The 18,258-nt window shown below is 45.6% G+C and overlaps 1 protein-coding gene across 1 annotated transcript; it reads left to right on the plus strand.

Annotated features, from left to right (window-relative positions):
• Positions 1-4,750: 4,750 nt before the first annotated feature.
• On the plus strand, positions 4,751-11,200 carry LOC115322807. Its single transcript, XM_040206854.1, has 4 exons — positions 4,751-4,880; positions 5,277-5,388; positions 7,813-8,232; positions 11,077-11,200. The coding sequence occupies exons 1-4, from the start codon at positions 4,751-4,753 to the stop codon at positions 11,198-11,200; spliced, it is 786 nt and encodes a 261-aa protein (XP_040062788.1).
• The last annotated feature ends 7,058 nt before the right edge of the window (positions 11,201-18,258 follow it).

Genomic DNA, 18,258 nt, shown 5'->3' on the forward strand with positions numbered 1-18,258 from the left:
GAATAATGTCCTTGAAATCGTAAAAAATATGCGGGTATTGCAGTCAACTAAGTCGTTATTTTGTAGGTGGCGCACTTTCGCCTTGCTCGAGAAAACCCGGCTTGAAAGTAGAAGGATATTAGTTCCATGGTCCGTGAACTGCAGGTTTTGCTATAAACCAGAAACTATAGAACGGTGCTTTATTGACTGTAATGATGCATTCCTTTTCTGAGACGGGCTGCAACTCACGCTAAAAAATACCTCCACATCACTGACCAAAATATTCACTTCCTTCTATTTGTAAAATATCAGACTGTTCCATTAAAGAAATTATAGCAAAGATGCAGGCGAGCTGGTGACGAATCATAGTACAAAAACCCAAAGACAAGGAGCTAAAAAGACAAAAAACACCGTCTCAGAACCAGCACAGCAATGATTTATTTTAACACAGTCTTCCTTCTCATCACATCCCTTGGTCATCAGCAGGCGCCACATTTGAAGGTATCAAGCAAAAAGCCACGTTCACGACTGCAGTCTTAAGCATCCGGTGAATACATCACCACTAGACCAACAAAAACGGCCGTGTCTCATCGTCCAAAACAAGCCATTAGGTACCAAACAACAGTTTGGTCCGTTTCGTGATAAGCAAAAATAAATTAGAAAAGAAAAAAGAAAGTTAGAAGAAATCAACACTCTGGACAAAAAACGCGTGCACGACTGCAGTCTTAAGCGATCGGTGAATACATCAACAATACACCAACGAAAACGGCGGTGTCTCATCATTCAAAACAAATCGTTAGCTGCAAAACAACGGTTTGGTAGGATTTCGTGATAACCAAAAATAAAGAAGAGAATATTCACTTCTTTATTTTCCAGTCGCTATTCCTTACTCTAATTTCTTTGTCCAGTAGGATAATTTCTTATAATATTATTAGAAATCATCCCGCTGGACAGAGAAAATAGACTGGAGAGACAAGAACGTCTGTGTCTTTCCATCCAAAGTCAAAGAGAGCCTACTAATACAGTTTCCGGCGCTGTTAATCCTAAGTGTTTCCCTTATAACCCTCTTAGGTTGATCTTTTTCTTTGCTAACCACAGTCGTCTCAGCCCAGTCTGCGTAACAATTATTGCACTCACTAAGATGGTTTACAATTTCAGAATTGACCGAAGAGGAGTTAACCGCTTTTTTGTGTTCTAGAAGCCGGTCGTTAAGGCAACGGCCAGTTTGACCTACATACGAAAACCCACATGCCAAAGTAATTTCATACACTACTGCCATCTCACAATTACTTACCGGATCTTTTTGATTTTTTTTGGCAACCATGCTTGTCCCCCGAAAAAGGAGTGAAATTAACTTCAAATAATTTTTGATAACAACGTTTACACCATAGCTCTCTGCCAAGGCCTTGAGCTTGTGAGAAAAGAGGTGGCAAAATGGCAAGCACACACACTTCTTTTTTTGCGGAAAACCGGTATGGAACCGAAGTTAAAGAGAATGTTCCTCGACACACACAACAAGAGAGACGAGCTATGCTATAACCTGAAGCAACCAGTATTGAAATTTGAAAAGTAACACTCTCATGAACATAATGAAAACAAGACTTGCCCAAAGCATTTTTACGACAGAGGATACTACTGCTCTTTTTACTGCTTTCGGGTGGCAACTTCGAAATGGCAGGACCTGTTTCTTGGCATCTTTGCCATAGCTGCAGCACAATCCTTGGGATCGAAAATTTTTAAATATATAAGCTAAATACCTAAAAGTGCCAATTTAAATGGTGAAGATGAGTTTCGGAGGTTGATCCTTTATAAAGTAAATCCAACCGAACACACCCGGTCCCTCAAACACGCGGATGAAAAAATCGTCAACATACCACTTGATCACTACACTATTTGGCACCACTAACTGAACTTTTGAAACCATCACCTGTTCTAAGACAACTAAACTTTCAGAAAGCAGCGGCGCCAAGGAGGACCAGCAAACAAATGAAGCATCCAACATCAATGCCAGAAGCAGCTTGGAAACTAACCAGGTTATCATCTAACAACTGACGCACCCGAATGAGGAGTGCGGACCTGTCCGAAACATAATAAAGAACTTTAATATCTTTATATAATAAAGTATATTGTGCAAGTAGCATGAACTGGGGATTGGTTCATGCTACATGGACTGCACACTTTGTGGAAATGCAGAATGATCGATAGGAATGCTGGACCGACCAGCACAACAAAATCCATCTATGCAGAGCAAATGGCTCAACTTCGCAACGTGTACGCAACCAAACCTGTACAACCAACTGGTTTGTATTGTCAGACATATGCGTAGGCCTGCCTGGGTTTTGAGTTTTACAGCGAAGCTGTTTATGGCTAGGGTTCCGTGGATTTTTCGTGTGGAGTCCCTATTGAAAAATACCAATATGAACAGCGTATTATGGATATTGGTAAACAATACATTTTTATTGTATTATAATAAGATATGCACAGTGTATTGGAAAACATTACATTTATTTATCGTATTACAGTAAGGGTTTGTTAAGGGATTCCAATATGTATTACAATAAGGGGTTCCAATATCCATAATACGCTAAAAACATTGGTATCCCATACTGTATAAACCCTTATTGGATCCCCATGTGTCGTATGAGGATCCAAAAGCGCTTATGATTCTAGTGTATTTACCGTATTATGGATATTGGAATCCAATATATAATATCGGCTACAAATAAAACTATATACGAGTTGGAATATAACGTTTAGCACGACATTTCTTTGCAACGCAAAGTCTTCTTGTGTCTATTTCTGATTAATGAAAAAATGTCGCTGTTGTCAAATTGTTAATAAAGAAGCAAAACACTAGGCTTATCCATACTTATTATATTTAACATATTCCTAAACTACAGGATCCGGCATTTACTGGAAAAAAATTAAATTGTTTAGAACCCTCATTAAAAAACATAACGTTTGAAAACGGAATGTGAAGTCCTCACCTTTTAATGAAAAGAGCACCTGCTAGCTGCAGCCAGATAGAAACGGCAAGATAAAAATGTGTGATTAGTTCGCGACAAGTAGCAATTCCTCACTAAGCCGGATAGATTCAAAATTATGTCCGCGTTTATTGCGGGAAAATAAGCTTCAATGCAACTGCCCCGAGTCATTTTGAGCTCGATCCAATAAATATACGTATCCCCTCGTGTGGCTTCAGTATTCTTGCTTCGAAACTAGAGTGTCTGGAATGCTCACCTTTGAAGAAAAATGAACTGGTGCCTGCTGGCTTGTAGGCCATGGAAACTGGTAGAGAGATTTGCGATTAGTCGCGTCCAATTAGCAATTGCTTTAAATAGCCACGGGAAGTACACTAAGTCGGAAAGATTCAAAATTACATGCTCGGGACAGAGGTATTCTCTTGCGACGTAACTGGGCACACGTAAATGTCGCCCGCGTGTATTACAGAAAAATAAGCTTCCATGCTGGATCCCCCGCTGTTCTGAGCTCCGTCAATTAAAAATGCTGTACCGGTCGTCTGGCTTCAGTATTCCTGCTTCGGACCAAACTAGAGAATCTGGTATACTGACCTTCGAAGAAGAACAAACTGGCAACTGCTGCATTGTGGGCCATGGAAACTGCAAGAAAGATTGGCGATTATTTGCGTCCAGGTAGCAATTTCTTTGAGTAGCCACCTACATACAGTACACTAAGCCGGATAAATTCAAAATTACAAGCGCGTGACATAATATGCCTCTTGCAACAAAACTGGGCACACGTTGACAAATGTGTTGTCCACGTGCATTGCCGCAAACAAGATTCAATGATAGCGTCCCCAGTCGTTCTAAACTTCGTCAATTAAATATGCCGGACCGCTTGCCTGCCTTAAGTGTTGCTGCTTAGAGCAAACTAGAAAACCAGGGGCCGCTTGCTAGAAAGTTTTGACTCAAGTCTTGGCTCAAGTCTTGACTCAGGCGCCTGGCGGTCTCGCCTGAGACCGTGACTGAGACCAAGACGGATCCAGCACGGTCTCCGGCGCGGTCTTGACTCAAGTCCGGACTTGAGTCTGGCACCCAGACCGCCAAGAACGGAGTGAGATGTACCTAGAGAGGGAATCTAGGGAAAACTGAAGAAATACCGGAAGGAACAGTGGGTGCGTTCCAAATCTACTCGGATGGATCCGAGTTACCCTGGCAGATCATGTCACGTGACAACAAAAATCGAGTAATGCCGGACGCGGGTAGGTCTTTGATCGCAAAGGTACAAAACCTTTACCCTAGAGTGAGACCGAGTAAATTTTGGAACACGGCCGAAGATTCCGGACGTGGAAGTGACGAGTTGTGACCTCCTGTCCAATAAGAAAGCGCCGGCGACGCGAGGCGGCAAGCGAGAGATCGTCTGCTTCTGCTACGCTGCGATCGGTTTGGGAAAAGAGAAACGACGATAGTCGCAAAACTGCGGCACATGTCTCGTACATATCGTGGTTCTGTGCAAAATAGAAGAAAGAAAAAAAAGTCAGCGATGCGCGGTTTTGGGTAGAGTTTAGTGCGCACCAATGCTGTCATATTGCTTCGTATCGCGATCGTCTGTCACCACCGTCGTCGACGTCCAGTGCGTACGCCGAATAAAGTTGTCTACAGAAATGCCTGCGTGTCCTTAAACGCCCAATTTTTTAAGAAAAATAAAATGCGCTGGACGTGTTTTCTCGGAAGCATTTGCAATAAAAGTTGATAATTATGTTTCGATCATTAAGTTAGCAGACGACCGTCTGAGTTTGCTGCACGCAGACATGGATGTCGCCGGTCCATCACGGATGCCTCCCAAGGTAAAGAAATCAAATTGGTCCGAAGATAATAAGCTTCAATTGGTTTACGAAATCGAGAAACGAAAACGTATAATTAAGAACAAATTTAACAACAGTATTACAAAAGCTGCTAAAAGAAAAGCGTGGCAGGAGATCGCATCCGTGATGAATTCGCGGCATCCATCGACGCTGCGCACTGTGCCGCAACTCAAAAAGCAGTGGCAAAACCTCAAATCTTGCAGCCGCGCTGAACTGACCCTCTCGAAGAGAGCACACTCCACGACCGGTGGAGTGTGCTCTATACTATACATGTTTTTACTACATATAAAAATGAAGCACACATTCTGTGTGCTAAAGAAGTTCTTTTTCCACTTTCTCATTTTCTTGGCTAAATTATAGAAGCAATTATCAAGCTATTAATACAATCAAATCAAAACAATGAATGTGCTTGCTGCAATCAGACAAAATTTAATGCTCAAACTAAATATAAAGAGAACCTTGTCTTCCACAGACGCAGGGCGCAACGACCACACGCTGACACCGCTGGCTGAGGCTGTGCTGGCGGTCATCGGTTCCACAAGCCCCAACCTTCTGGGTATCGAAGGAGGCATAGACACCGACGAGTGAGCTGTCATGTTACTGCTATTTGTACGAAGTATAGCCTTTCGAGATTCACATGATTGGGGGTTCCACTAGCAAAGCTAATATTGTATTCATAGTCATATCTGAAGTTCGCAAGTACTAAATACTGGGCCACTCAAAGAAATGTTCTGGTGTGTTCTCTCCAGAGCAAGAAAGAATCGTGCACATCCAAGAACTCTAAACCTTTGAGCCATGTTACTTGAATTTAAAGTCGAGCTAGGCATGTCAATGAAAGACCACTGCGCTCATCAATGATGATAATAAAAATAATATAAACAATAATAATAATAATAGTAATTATTGGACTAGGAGAGCCATGGCACTGCAGAAAGGCAGCAGCCCGTGCAAGGTACGCCCGCAATGCCACATCTTGTGATGGTGATTATGTGATGATGTAAGATCACGACCTAATCTTGTGACATGCAAGATTAAAATGATGGTGATTATGAGCCGACATGTACATGGGGAGGACGACGCAGTCTTCTGAACATTGCAAGCGCCGTTGGCCGAGTCTTGAAAGTTTGGGAAAGAAAAATGACAGCAGACTTAGGCTGGTACACTGCTGAAATGGTAAAAGGTATATCTTAAAAAGGTATCATGCAATGCGAACAAGACAAAGGGGATTGTGTTTCTACTACACTACCATTACAAAATACATTATACTCTCATGATTTCAAACTCCAGGAAGCCATGAATTTTGTTTGATTTATCAGAAATTTATCTAAATAATGATGCAAGATAAAAATATGATTCGCCTTATGAGTGGCTTCACATACACAGAAGATATTTCATGCTTTCCTTTACATAGGCTTTCTGATCATAACCAGGTATGCTACACATGAAACATTCGTGAAATGTAAGACAAAAGTTTATTTATCCCTCAAAAATGTTCATTGTTGTGGGCTGTTCAAACAGCACATGACAACTCAAAACAAAATTCAGTTTGTTCATCGGGTCAAGAAGTTGTCTAGTGTGAACTATTAAACGGGGGACACGTGAACAATAAAAGCGGGCACTGCGCCACAGTTTTCATAGCAACTTGTGAGGACGTTGTGACTTGCCCATGCTATGCCACTTAAATGCAATGCCATTGTCCTGTAATTCATATTTTTTGTTCTTTCAGCCCTTTTCTTTAGTACACTTCTTTCCGAGCATCGGTGCACTGCAGAGGGAACACCCATGGATCTGTTGCTTCTCCGCAATGTGCCAGTGCTCGGTGTATGCCATGCTACCAGATCACAGCGTCTGCGCAAGTTGCTGTAGAAATTTCCGCATGAGCCCCGTTGAGTGCGCTTATCACCGAGCGCCGGTGCATTGCAAAGAAGCAACAGCTCCATGGGTGTTCCCTCAGCAGTGTACCGGTGCTCGGAAAGAAGCACACTCAACAAAAGGGCTGCAAGAACAAAAAACATGAATTACAGGAAAACAGCATTCGGTTTAAGTGCCATATGGATACACTAAGAACATAGCGAGACAACCAAACTTAGGAAATTTGTTTGAATTAACCAGAAGTATAATATCCGAGTTTGAATTATCGCAAGACTACCGTATACAGACTAGACTTTTATGAAGTCAAGCCGAACTAAGACAAACTGCAAAACAAATATATTGTTTTATGTTGAAAACTCTACTACTACGTAGACCCAAAGGTCACAAACAAAAAGCTTGGACCTCATTTGCTTCAGGTCCGTTGTATTGAGATGGCAAGTCAAATGAATGAAGGCACAAAGCTGTGACAGTCTGTTACATAAACATATTTGTGCGAGATTAGTGCTCTGAAATCTCGCTCATTTTGTAGGTAGCATTCACTGTCACAGCTGAGTTCGCTGCTGCTGAGCATATGCTGACGTCAAGCTTTTGCAACACTTCCAACATGCACATTGCATACCATGAGGAGTGTCCTTTCTGGAATAAAACCACCCTGAAAGGGTGAACAGTATTTATAAATAAAGGAAATCAGAAGTAATCCTCAGCAGTCAGTTCAAATATGGTGTACAGTGAGTACAATTTATTAAGCACCGACCAGTAGACACTACCACTAAATTTGGAATCACCCTGAGCACCTCTGCTGCTCAACATGGTAGTCTTTTTGACATAAAACAGAATTGTAGGGACAAGCAACCAGAAATATGTGGCCGGCATCAACACTGCACACTGGATCTGCATGAAGCCAGCTGCTTTCACAACTAATAGCCGCAACAGCCAAGATCGGGCATGACCTGCACACTGTAGGCTGGCTTTACTAAAGCCCACATACTTTCACAACTAATAGCAGCAATGACCGAGAGCTGAGGAGTCGAGCTTGATCCACATGCACACAAAAAGCAAGAATGAAATACAAATAAGAGTGTTCTCAAATTATGTACAAGGGTGACAAGACTAACATTCTTGTGTATTTTCCTTAGGGCCAGCACAGCACCAGTCAGCGTGCAGCCAACCACTAACGATGTGGTTGGAGAGGACCGAGTCCTCAGGTACGAAGTTGAAGTGGACCCCGGGGTCGCATTCCTCGAGGTGCCGGAATCCGAAGAAACCCTGGACTACGAGCCTCCGGACTGGCCGCTGGACGAGGATGAGGCACCCGTGGAGCCTGGTGCAGCAGCTGCGCTGCTACGTCGGGAGGGGCCTCCTCCTGTGGCAGGGGGACCGCCTGAGGCAGCAGCTGCTGCTGAAGGGCAACCGGCACCACTGGGCCGGCGGGGACCAGCTCGTTCACGACCGGTCTGGAGGCCCGGCGCACCACCCGCAGACTCGGCAGCCAGCACACGGGCTGCAGACAAACAGTTTTATAGGGACATCTTGGAGCAACAACACGAGAACGTAAAGTTAGAGCGGCAGTGCCTCCTTGCCAAACTGAAGGCGACGGAAAAGCAGGCAAGGGGATCGGAAGGGCAGGCAAGGGCAGCAAGGGCAGCCTGCGAGGCAGCCGAAATGATGAAAAAGGCAGCTAACTTCTATATTGAAAAGGGAGAAAAAATTTCACGTTACATGGGAAGGCCCTACAACAAGGCCCTTAAAGGGGAGGAGGGGCCTTCAGTTTGGCAAAGAGGCATTGCCGTTTTAGCTTTACTTTGTAAATACAATAAACAGTTTTTTTTTGTTAGTTCTCTTCAATGTCTTTTTGGTTCCAAGTATGCAAAAAAATTCCACTGCATTATGTATTTCATTTAGCAACATGCAAAACTAAAGAAATGATGGCATCATAAAAAAATACAACGACTTTTACAGACTCAGCTAAGTAAAAGTGAAAGTCATTAGTGTAATAAACACGCGTAAGGACCGCACCCACAAAAAAAAAATGTTTGCCTTGCGCACCATTGCATTTGTACAGGCCTGAGCGATGTCACCGCCGACGTGGCATGCAGTCAGCATCAAAGCTTTTTTTTCCTTTGCAATCCTTTAAATCATCTCCCTTCTTGTTGCCTTTTGTCGAAGTTGTTTAAGGCACATTCAGCCAAGACACCTAACTATTCATCTCCTTTTTTATGTTTGAGCAACCTTCATCTATGATCCACTGACGTCAAAGCCGAGTGGGAACGACAACGAAAGAAAGTACAAACTGCAGGTCCAAAATGGAAGCCCAGCGGCGCAAAGGCCCATACACACAGTTTCGTTTCAGTGCGTTTGACTGCACTATATCGAAAAGTAGCCACAACTCCTTGGGCTGCCTGTGGTTCATATAAAACAAAGCAACTAACTTGCTTATCAGACGGCAAACGAACGGGGGCCCCGCACCATGCTGGTGATTGACTTCCCACCACATGGAAGCACTTACCAAGGCATAGGATGCCACAAATTGCCCGGACATGCACTGATGTGCACCATATTTTCTACAAAAGTACCTGGTTTTTGGCATGTGAACTTGAAAAACTGTGCCAAACTTACGATGACGACATTCAACCAGCACGTACGGGATAATTCGGCGTTGGTAAAGTGTGCTACGAGCAGAAAGTTCCAATATGCCACCGACAAAGTTCTGATGCGAAAGGCTACTGTGTCGGAAGAACAAATTTAAATATGCGGTTGAAGGCGTAACTGGAATCCCGCAATTATTTGACCAGCGGCTCTAGACGCCACTCATAGTAAAGTTATGAGTTAGTGAAGTACTGGTAAACAATGCAAGGATCCATATGTCATGGACCACAAAGGCCGATGTCTCGGTGGCAGCGTTTCAGCGAGCATGCATTTGGGGGCCACTGCCGACTGATCATTGCCTTGCCGAGCTCGCGGCGAGGCATGCTTCCCGTACTCGGCGAGGAGGCCCCGAAGGTGCGCTCAAAACATGGAAACTACATCATGAAGATAAAGGCAAAGGGCATCGTTATCGTTATCACGAACAGGCAAGGCTGATGCAAAGAGTGTGTGAACATAAATGTTAAAAAGCGTTGTCAATGCACCGCCACGAAGAGTCCTGCCAACTGTGCAGCCGCAGCCCTCCTCTGCCACTCGGACTTTCTTTTCTTTGACGGTTACTCTGTTGCGGGGCGACTCAATGAAACTATCGCCGCGATACATAGCAAGTGCTACAGCTTAATCAGGCGCATTTTATCATAGCTCTCGCTGCAAATGGCCGTCGCCTCACCACCAGTATACAGTCGACTACAGACACGATGGTTGTAATCACATTCTGCTTGTACAGTGGCGTCGAAAAGAAATAGAGGGGCGGGGGGAGGGGAGACTGCCCCCCCCCCCCCCGACAGGTCAGAACTTTAATGGAAAAGATATGGGGGAGGGGGGCAAACTTGCCCTTCCCCCTCCCCCCCCCACCACTGTCGCCCCCCCCCCCCCCCCCAATCTGCTGAATGGTTCTCACGTCTCTGTGCTTGTAATCACCCATTTTTTCTGACAAAAACTTTTACTTCAGTGTCCTATTCGAAAGTTTCTGGCAATAGCCACAGTTTCAATAGATTGTTCATGGTGACTGTTGTGTGTAGAGTGGTGGCACCATCTGGGACACGAATCGCAATCCTAGAAGATTACGCCACACCGCAGAAAAAATGCGAAGCACGCAGCCAACGGCCAACGCCAGCCACTGAACCTATCATGCCTTCATTACGTAGCCTTTGTATCTTCTGTCAATAAATAGTTCATGTTATTCGGTCATCATCTACTGGCCAGGATCTATCATGTGGTGATGAGGATAAGATTGCATAGAGACTGCCGCACTCTACGGCCCCACATCGGAACGTACAGGTAAGGCACAAGGTTTGTGAACATCGCCCTTTGTTCGGGTACCCCCCTTGTACCCTCGACAAGAAATGGCGACCCTGGGACAGATAGGAGAATTCAACCCTGCGTTTCCGGAGAAGTGGGACGCCTACGAGGCAAGATTGAACTCCCACCTCGAAGCAAACGATATCACCAACCCAACCAGAAAATGTGCTGTTTTCTTTTTAGCGTTTGCAAAGCTGCCACTTTTGACTTAGTACAGTCACTACTCGCGTTGGCAACTCCCAAAACGAAGACCTTCAGCCAACCGTCGGAGATTGTACGCCAGAATGCCTTTACCGGCGGAATCAGGGTCCCGAGAAGTCTGTGACCTTATTCATTGTGGAACTACGGCGGTTGTCACAAAACTGCAACTTTCCAAATCTCACGGAAACACTGTGAGATCGACTCGTGTGTGACCTGAGGGATGAAACTCTTGAAGCTCGACTTTTCGCAAAAAGAAAACTCTCGTTCAAGATCGCTCAGGAAGAAGTGCTGGCAGCTGAAGCGGCGGCTCAAAACACCCACGATGTGAGGGGAGGAGAACCAGCTGTGGCAACCAACGTTGCCATACGTCAGGACTAAGAGGAAGGAGAGAACACGCTTAGGCAACCGACAAGGAAACAGTATACCACGGGAAAACAAAGCCTTGCAATGGGTGCAGAGGAGCTCACGCACGGGAGTATTGTCAATTTAAGGATGCCCAGAGTCACTTATGCAGAAAAATCAGCCGCATCGACTGTGTGTGTCGCATGAAACAATGAGCGCAGAGCGGGCCATGGGAACAAGAGGATCCAAAACCATGGCGAACGTTCTGAACTTGAACACACAATCTGATGATGTGTACGATACTAACCAACTGGCCCCGCCACAGGCATCGCAGACACGTAAGCACCGGACGTCGGCAATGATGGAAGTTGACTCGGGGTCAGAGTTATCGATCATCCCAGAACAAACAAATGAGGTCATGAAGAAGATGCTGTACCGGGTGAGCCATTTGAATCGCAAGTCAGATTTCCATTGCAATACGGTGCAGATCAAGGGGGTTATAAGGTCCATGTCAAGCACGGCAGTTTCAAAGGAGACCTGAAACTGCTAGTAGCACAGGGACAGTGGAAAACCCTCCTTGGCATGGACTGGTTTAAACCATTGGGAATCAGGCTGCTAGGGGTAAAAAAGGTCACAGGGCTGTCTATTGAAGGTGTGCTTGCAAAGTATGATGGCGTTTTTGGGTAAAAGATTGGGAAGTTTGAGGGACCCCCAGTATCGCTGCACCTTGACCTTACAATGATGCCAATCCGCATGAAACCCTGGCAAATGCACTTTGCGCTCACGCTTAAAATTGACGCTGAACTTGATTGCCTTATTGAACAAGGCATTTTGGAGCCGGTCACGCAACCAAAGTGGGAGACCCCGATTGTGACGCCCATGAAGGCAACTGGAGACATCAGAATATGCGGCGCCTACAAGTGCACTTTCATCAAGGCACTGGCTCAACACCCGTACCCGATCCCCATGGTACAGCACCTCCTGGCATCACTCTCGGGGGGGAGGCTGTTTGCAAAACTGGATTTGGCAGAAGCTTACCAGCAGCTGGTGGTTGATGAAGAAGCGGCGGAGGCACAAACGATCACAACCCATCGAGGAGCATTTCGAGTAAAGCGGCTACGGTTTGGAGTAAATGTTGCTCTTGGGATCTTTCAGAGCTTCATGGACGACCTCCTGAAGGGGATCACCGGGGTTGTGACATAATTCGATAATGTTCTAATTGCTGCAAGCACCAAAGAAGAGTTGGCAGGCCACCTTGAGGAAGTCCTGCACCGTCTTGCTGATGCTGGACTCAGGGTAAAAAGTGAAAAGTGCCATTTTGAAGTGTCGCAGTTCGAGTTCCTGGGATTTCTTATTGACGAGACGGGTGTGCACCCAACAAAAGAAAAGGTGAAGGCGATTCATGAGGCACCAGTACCAACAAGCAAACAGGAGCTACAGGCTGCTACGAAAAAGGCAGCAGTGGCCGAGCCACTACGTCAGCTACTTGACAAAGAGGCACGGTGGGAGTGGACGCCTCTTCAGGAACAAGTTTTCAACGAACGCAAGCAGCTGCTGTCCTCAGCAAGTGTGCTGCACCATTATGATGAAACAAAGCCCTTTGTGCTCACTTGTGATGCCTCGCCATAAGACATACATTAAAGTTGAACTTGGCCGTCGACCGGAAGATGACAAAGAGGTCCCCGTCGCATTTTACTCCCGCACATTGACATCTACCAAGGCAAACTATGCTCAAATCAACAAAGAAGCCTTTGCAGTGCTGGCAAGCGTAAAGAAGTTCCATGACTATGCGTATCGCCTTCGAGATCATAACACCACAAACCACCTTTGGGACTGTTCACACCAGCAAAGCAAATGCCATACATCTTGTCTCCACGAATGTTGCGTTAGACAATCCTACAGAATGCTTATAACTACAGTTTGGATCATTGACCTCGGAAAGACATACAACATGCCGATGCATTTAGTCGCCTCTCACTTACCATTCCAGAGTTTGTGGTGCCACCTCCTCTAGAAGTTTTGTTTCTGGAGAACACATCCAATCCACCGCTCCACGCCAAGGACGTCGCACAAATGACAGCAGAGAACGCCGTTTGAAGGGTTCTCAACTGGGCTCTGAAGGGTTAGCTGCCAGGCGGCCTTGAGGCAAATTTCCAGCCATTCAAGATTCGACAACATGAGCTGCCGGTTCACAAAGGATGTATACTTTGGGGGAACAGGGTCGTAATTCCCCCAGAAGGCAGGAAGGTGTTGCTGGAGGCCCTCTATGTCGGACATCCTGGCATCGTCCAAATGAAGGCTCTGGCTCGCAGCTATGTGTGGTGGCCCAAGGTGGACAGAAGCATAGAAGAGCATGTGATCAAGCGCATGGCATGCCAAGAATAACGACCTGCACCTCCTCGTGCCTCAGTAGACGCATGGAATGCAACTCCAGCACCGTGGTCTCGGATGACGGGGCTCAGTTCACCTCCGAAGAATTCCGCACATTCTTGAAAGCCGGTCTCACCAGACACATAACGTCAGCACCCATCCACCCGTCAACTAACGGACAAGCAGAGCGCATGGTGCACACAACGAAAGATTCGCTACAGCGTATTGTAAAAAGGAACACGAGGGCAGCATCTGGCCAGTTTTCTGCTACAGCAGCATGTAACACCATGCATGATGACAGGCAAGAGCCCAGTGGATATGCTGATGAACAGGAGGTTGAAGACGATACTTGACCGACTGCACCCAGACCTGACTGAGAGCATGAGGAAGGGAGCTTATGAGAATTCCAGCGAAGGAGCCCAACCGAAGTCCCGAATGTTTCCACCAGAAGACCCAGTATTCATATGCAGCTACAGCAGTGGCCCTTCATGGATACTGGCGACAGTGGTTGAAATGACGGGTCCAGTTTCCTACAAAACCCGCACCCAGGAGGGCATTATCATGCGACGTTCTGTCGACGAAGTGTGTAGGAGCGGTTCATTGAGAGTTGCAACAGACAGCATCAGCCACGGAGAGCGGCAAGCTGCTCGTCCTGAACCACCTGGGCACCCGGATACAGGCAGCGCAGTGCAAACGTCGGTGACGGGCCCAGTGCAAGATGTGGATGTGGCCAGACAGAAGAGATCAGACGGTGCTCGAGCTCTTCGAGAAAGAGTTCACTTAGGGGGAAGGAGTGTTGTGTATTGAGTGGTGGTACCATCTGGAAACAGATGCCAAACCTAGAAGACCATGCCACACCGCGCGAACATTGCAAAGCATGCAGTCAACGGCCTACACCAGCCAAAAAACCTGTCACGTCGTCATGTAGCCTTTGTATCTTGAGTTAATAAATAGTTAATGTTATCTTGTCGTCATCTACTGGCCAGGATCTAACAGTGACTATACTTGAAGTGTACTGAAAAAAGTTTGTTAGTTACGGCCTCGTTATTTCAAGCACAATATTATCAGACCGTTTAAAAAAGTTGGCCCCGAAATATTCGTAGACAGCATGATTAGTACTTGTACCTAACTAATTCAAAAACAACCCTTACTTTTTTTCCAGTTCTTTGTGCACCTGGTTGTATGCGCACTCCGCTGGCGTGTCTACCCAGCGGTAGGGCACGATCAATCACGGCCATCGTAGCCGATCGCCATCCGCGATGACGAGCCCGTTTGAAGTTCCCCCTCCGAAGTTGTCTCTGAAACAGCTCTGCGATAGCATGTGGAGGTCATGGGTGCTTCCTTGCCACTTGGCGACCACCTCACGATCAGTGAGCTTATGCCGACCACCAAGAGGACTACCTACTTGTCCGGCGTTGGTTCCGAGGAGCTCCGCTGCTGGTGACCACCTGAAGTGGAGAAATATGTCTGAGATTTGTTCACGACAGACAATAAAAATTCTAGCGCAGTTTCGATTCAAATATATATAGCCACGCCATAACAATTCCTAGTGAAGGTTCATAAACACTGCTACAACGTATCAAGCTACTTGCTATCTTCCAAAATGTTTTAAAACATGACGTCCGTCGGGAGTTGACGCTGACATTTCGAGAAACTGTTTGCTTTTCCGACTGTTTTTAAACACGAAACACATCATTTTACAAAGAAAGGATTGCCTCAGAACTGTACCTCGGCAAACTCCGTTTTCCTCGGGTTGAAAATCGTCTGAACAATAAGACTACGTAGTACGTCTTGCTTTCCGTTCATTCTTGAATGGACGGCGCTGCATTTGTGTCAGGAACCGAACCGCAAAAATAAGTTATAATTATGCCAAACTTATTCACATTTGCCTTTACGAAACAGCACAACTAAACAGTGGTGTTATTGATATTATTTCTTACCTGAGCACTTGCACCAGGACGTGGGTGACCAGTCAAGCTCACAGGAAAACAAGCGATTGCGAAACCACCAAACCGAAAACGAAACAGTCGTGGCAGGCTTTTCTGTCGAAGACGTCGATGGCGTAGAAGCAGTCTAAACTCGCTTTAACGAAAGCATTCACCCGGTAAAAATGACTTGTAGCCGGTGCGTAGTGGCTGGTGGTAGCCACGTCCGACATTTTGTTTTCTCGTGTGGTCTCATCTTGGGTCTCAGCTGAGACCCAGCGTAAGACGCCGGTTGAGCCGCTTGCTCGAAACGAAATCGGAACCGTCTCAGCCAAGTCAGGACTTGAGTCCGGTACCTACAACGGAGTGAGCGGTGCCTCGACAGGGAATCTAGGGAAAACGAAGAATCCGGACGCGGGTGTGACACGGGGTCGTCTGCTTCTGCTACGCCGCGGTCGTTTTGGGCAGCGACAACGACGACAGTCTCATAACTGCGTCGTGTTTTTCGTGCAAACCGTGGTTACACGTGAAAAGCGACAGCAAGCCGCGGTTCTGGACGTATCTGTCACCGCCATCGTCGACGTTGAGAGCGTACGCCGAGTAAAGGTGTCCACAGAAATGTCCGTTCGTGCCGATGCATTTTCAAAGAAAAAGGAACAGCACTGTACGTCCCTTCAAAGGTAAAGGCGAATGTAATTTGGTGCAAAGATAAAAAGTATCAACTGGTGTACGAAATGCAGAAACGAAAACGCGTAATTCGAGAGAAAATTTTACAAGATTACAAAAGTTGCTAAAAAGAAAGCACGGCATTCGTTCCATAGAGATCATTCATACTATACGTTCTGAACTCGCGGCACCAACTGATGCTACGCACAAGACAAAAAAAAAAAAAAAGTTGAACGTAAACTTTTTTAGCTGCAGAGTTGACGCTTTCCACAAGGGCGAGTTTATTATACATTTGTCTTTACTGCACATCAAAATGAAGCACACGTTCTATGTGCTCACTCAATTTTTTTCACTTCTTATTTTCCTGGCTGAATTATAGTAGTAGTCAAGAGCTCTGGATTTGAACATTTTAATACAATGAAGAACACCTTTTATGAGCTCAAGGAATTTTGTTCACTTCTAATTTTCCTGGCTAAATTATAGAAGTTGCCAAGAGTTCTGCATTGAAAACTTTTATTACAAACAAATCAAAGCAATGAATGCACTTGCTGCAATCAGACAAAATCTAATGACCCGAGAAAATGTAAAGAGCCGTCTTCCACAGGCATAGGACCAGTGAGTTGTCATGTTACTGCTGTTTCTGCAAATATCTAGAATGCAGTATGAGCCATTTGATGCAGACAAGTCTAGCCTTTTGAGGTTGACATGATTCGGGGATCTACTAACAAAGCTAACATTGATTTCATAACTGTATCTTGGGTATGCAAATACTAAATACTGGGCCCACTCTAGGAAACATTCCAGCAAGTTCTCTCCAAAACAAGAAGGATTTGTGCACATTCAAGAACACTGAAACTTTGAGCCATGTCATTTCAGTTAAAAGTTAAGGTCGGTATTCCAATGAAAGGACACTGCACTTATCGATAGCAGAATTAATCTTGTACACTGCTCAAATGCTAGAAGGTACATTTTAAAAAAGAGTTAGGCAGTGCAAACAATACAAAGGTTATTGTATTTCCATTGCACCATCACCACAAAATACACAGGCTAGAAGCTTATGAGGTAAAGCCAAAACATGGCAAGCATTAACATGAATTTGATGTTTTATGCCGAAAAATCTACATCTCCGTAGGTCCAAAGGCAACGAACACAACACTTGAACCTCATTTCCTTTGGGACCCATTTTCTTTGGGTCCACTATACTGAGATGCCAAGTCAAACGAATGCACACACAAAGCTGAGAGTCTTTTACATAAATATGTATGTGCAGGTGCTTTTACATCTAGCTCATTTTACAGGTAGTATTCACTAGCGGCCATAGCTGAGCTCGCAGCTGCGGAGCACATGTACTGCGGCAAGCTTCCACAACACCTGCAAGATGCACATTGCCCACATGAAGAATTTTTTTTAGAGTGCAGCTCTTAGGCGCCCGTCTCCGGAGTGAGCGGCGTCGGTGTTGGCGTAACTGTGTGTTACGTTGGGGCGTTTCCCATAATGACATCACATGTGACGTCACTAGGGTCACGGGTGACGTCACAAAGGTCACTCGTGAAGGTCACAAGGGAGGAGGGAGGGAAGGGGTGGAGGGAGGATGGAGGGGAGGGTACAGAGGAGGAGAAGGGGCATACCTTTTGGTAGTGTAATGGACCGTTATCAGATGGCGCCACGACTCCAGCGCTAAGGTCGTGCAGCCGTTACCCTATTGTTTGTATTTTTCCCCCTCTCTTCCCGCTTGATAAACAAGATGGCAGCTTGACAGCTGTATGTCGTTTCTTCATCCCCAAATCCACTCGATCCGCGTCCAAGAAATGTGGTATAAACAAACAATACCCTCCTCTCCGTACCCTCCTAAGAGCTGCATTCTTATTCGGCATTACAGGGAATCGTAAACGTCTCATCTTTTTGGAACACAATTAATAAGAAGTTATCCTGTGCTTGCACATATTGAGCAGTAAGCTAGTACCACCTATTAAGCACCGACCGGCATACACTCGCTAAATTTGGTATCACCCTAGCACACCTGCTACTTAGCATGGTATTCTTTTAATCACTGGAAAGCACAGGGACAAGCAACCAGAAAATCGGGTGGCCTGCATCAACACTGCACACTGGCCCAAATCGAAGCAAGCTATT

This window comes from Ixodes scapularis, unplaced genomic scaffold, assembly GCF_016920785.2.
Source record: "Ixodes scapularis isolate PalLabHiFi unplaced genomic scaffold, ASM1692078v2 PGA_scaffold11__112_contigs__length_91849675, whole genome shotgun sequence".
In the NCBI taxonomy this organism is placed as follows: Eukaryota; Metazoa; Arthropoda; class Arachnida; order Ixodida; family Ixodidae; genus Ixodes; species Ixodes scapularis.

Coding starts and splice junctions, on each gene's coding strand:
- LOC115322807 (XM_040206854.1), top strand. CDS start 4,751: ATGGATGTCGCCGGTCCATCACGGATGCCTCCCAAGGTAAAGAAATCA. Junction 4,881..5,276: donor TAAGAACAAATTTAACAACA/GTATTACAAAAG, acceptor TGTCTTCCACAG/ACGCAGGGCGCAACGACCAC. Junction 5,389..7,812: donor GGAGGCATAGACACCGACGA/GTGAGCTGTCAT, acceptor TATTTTCCTTAG/GGCCAGCACAGCACCAGTCA.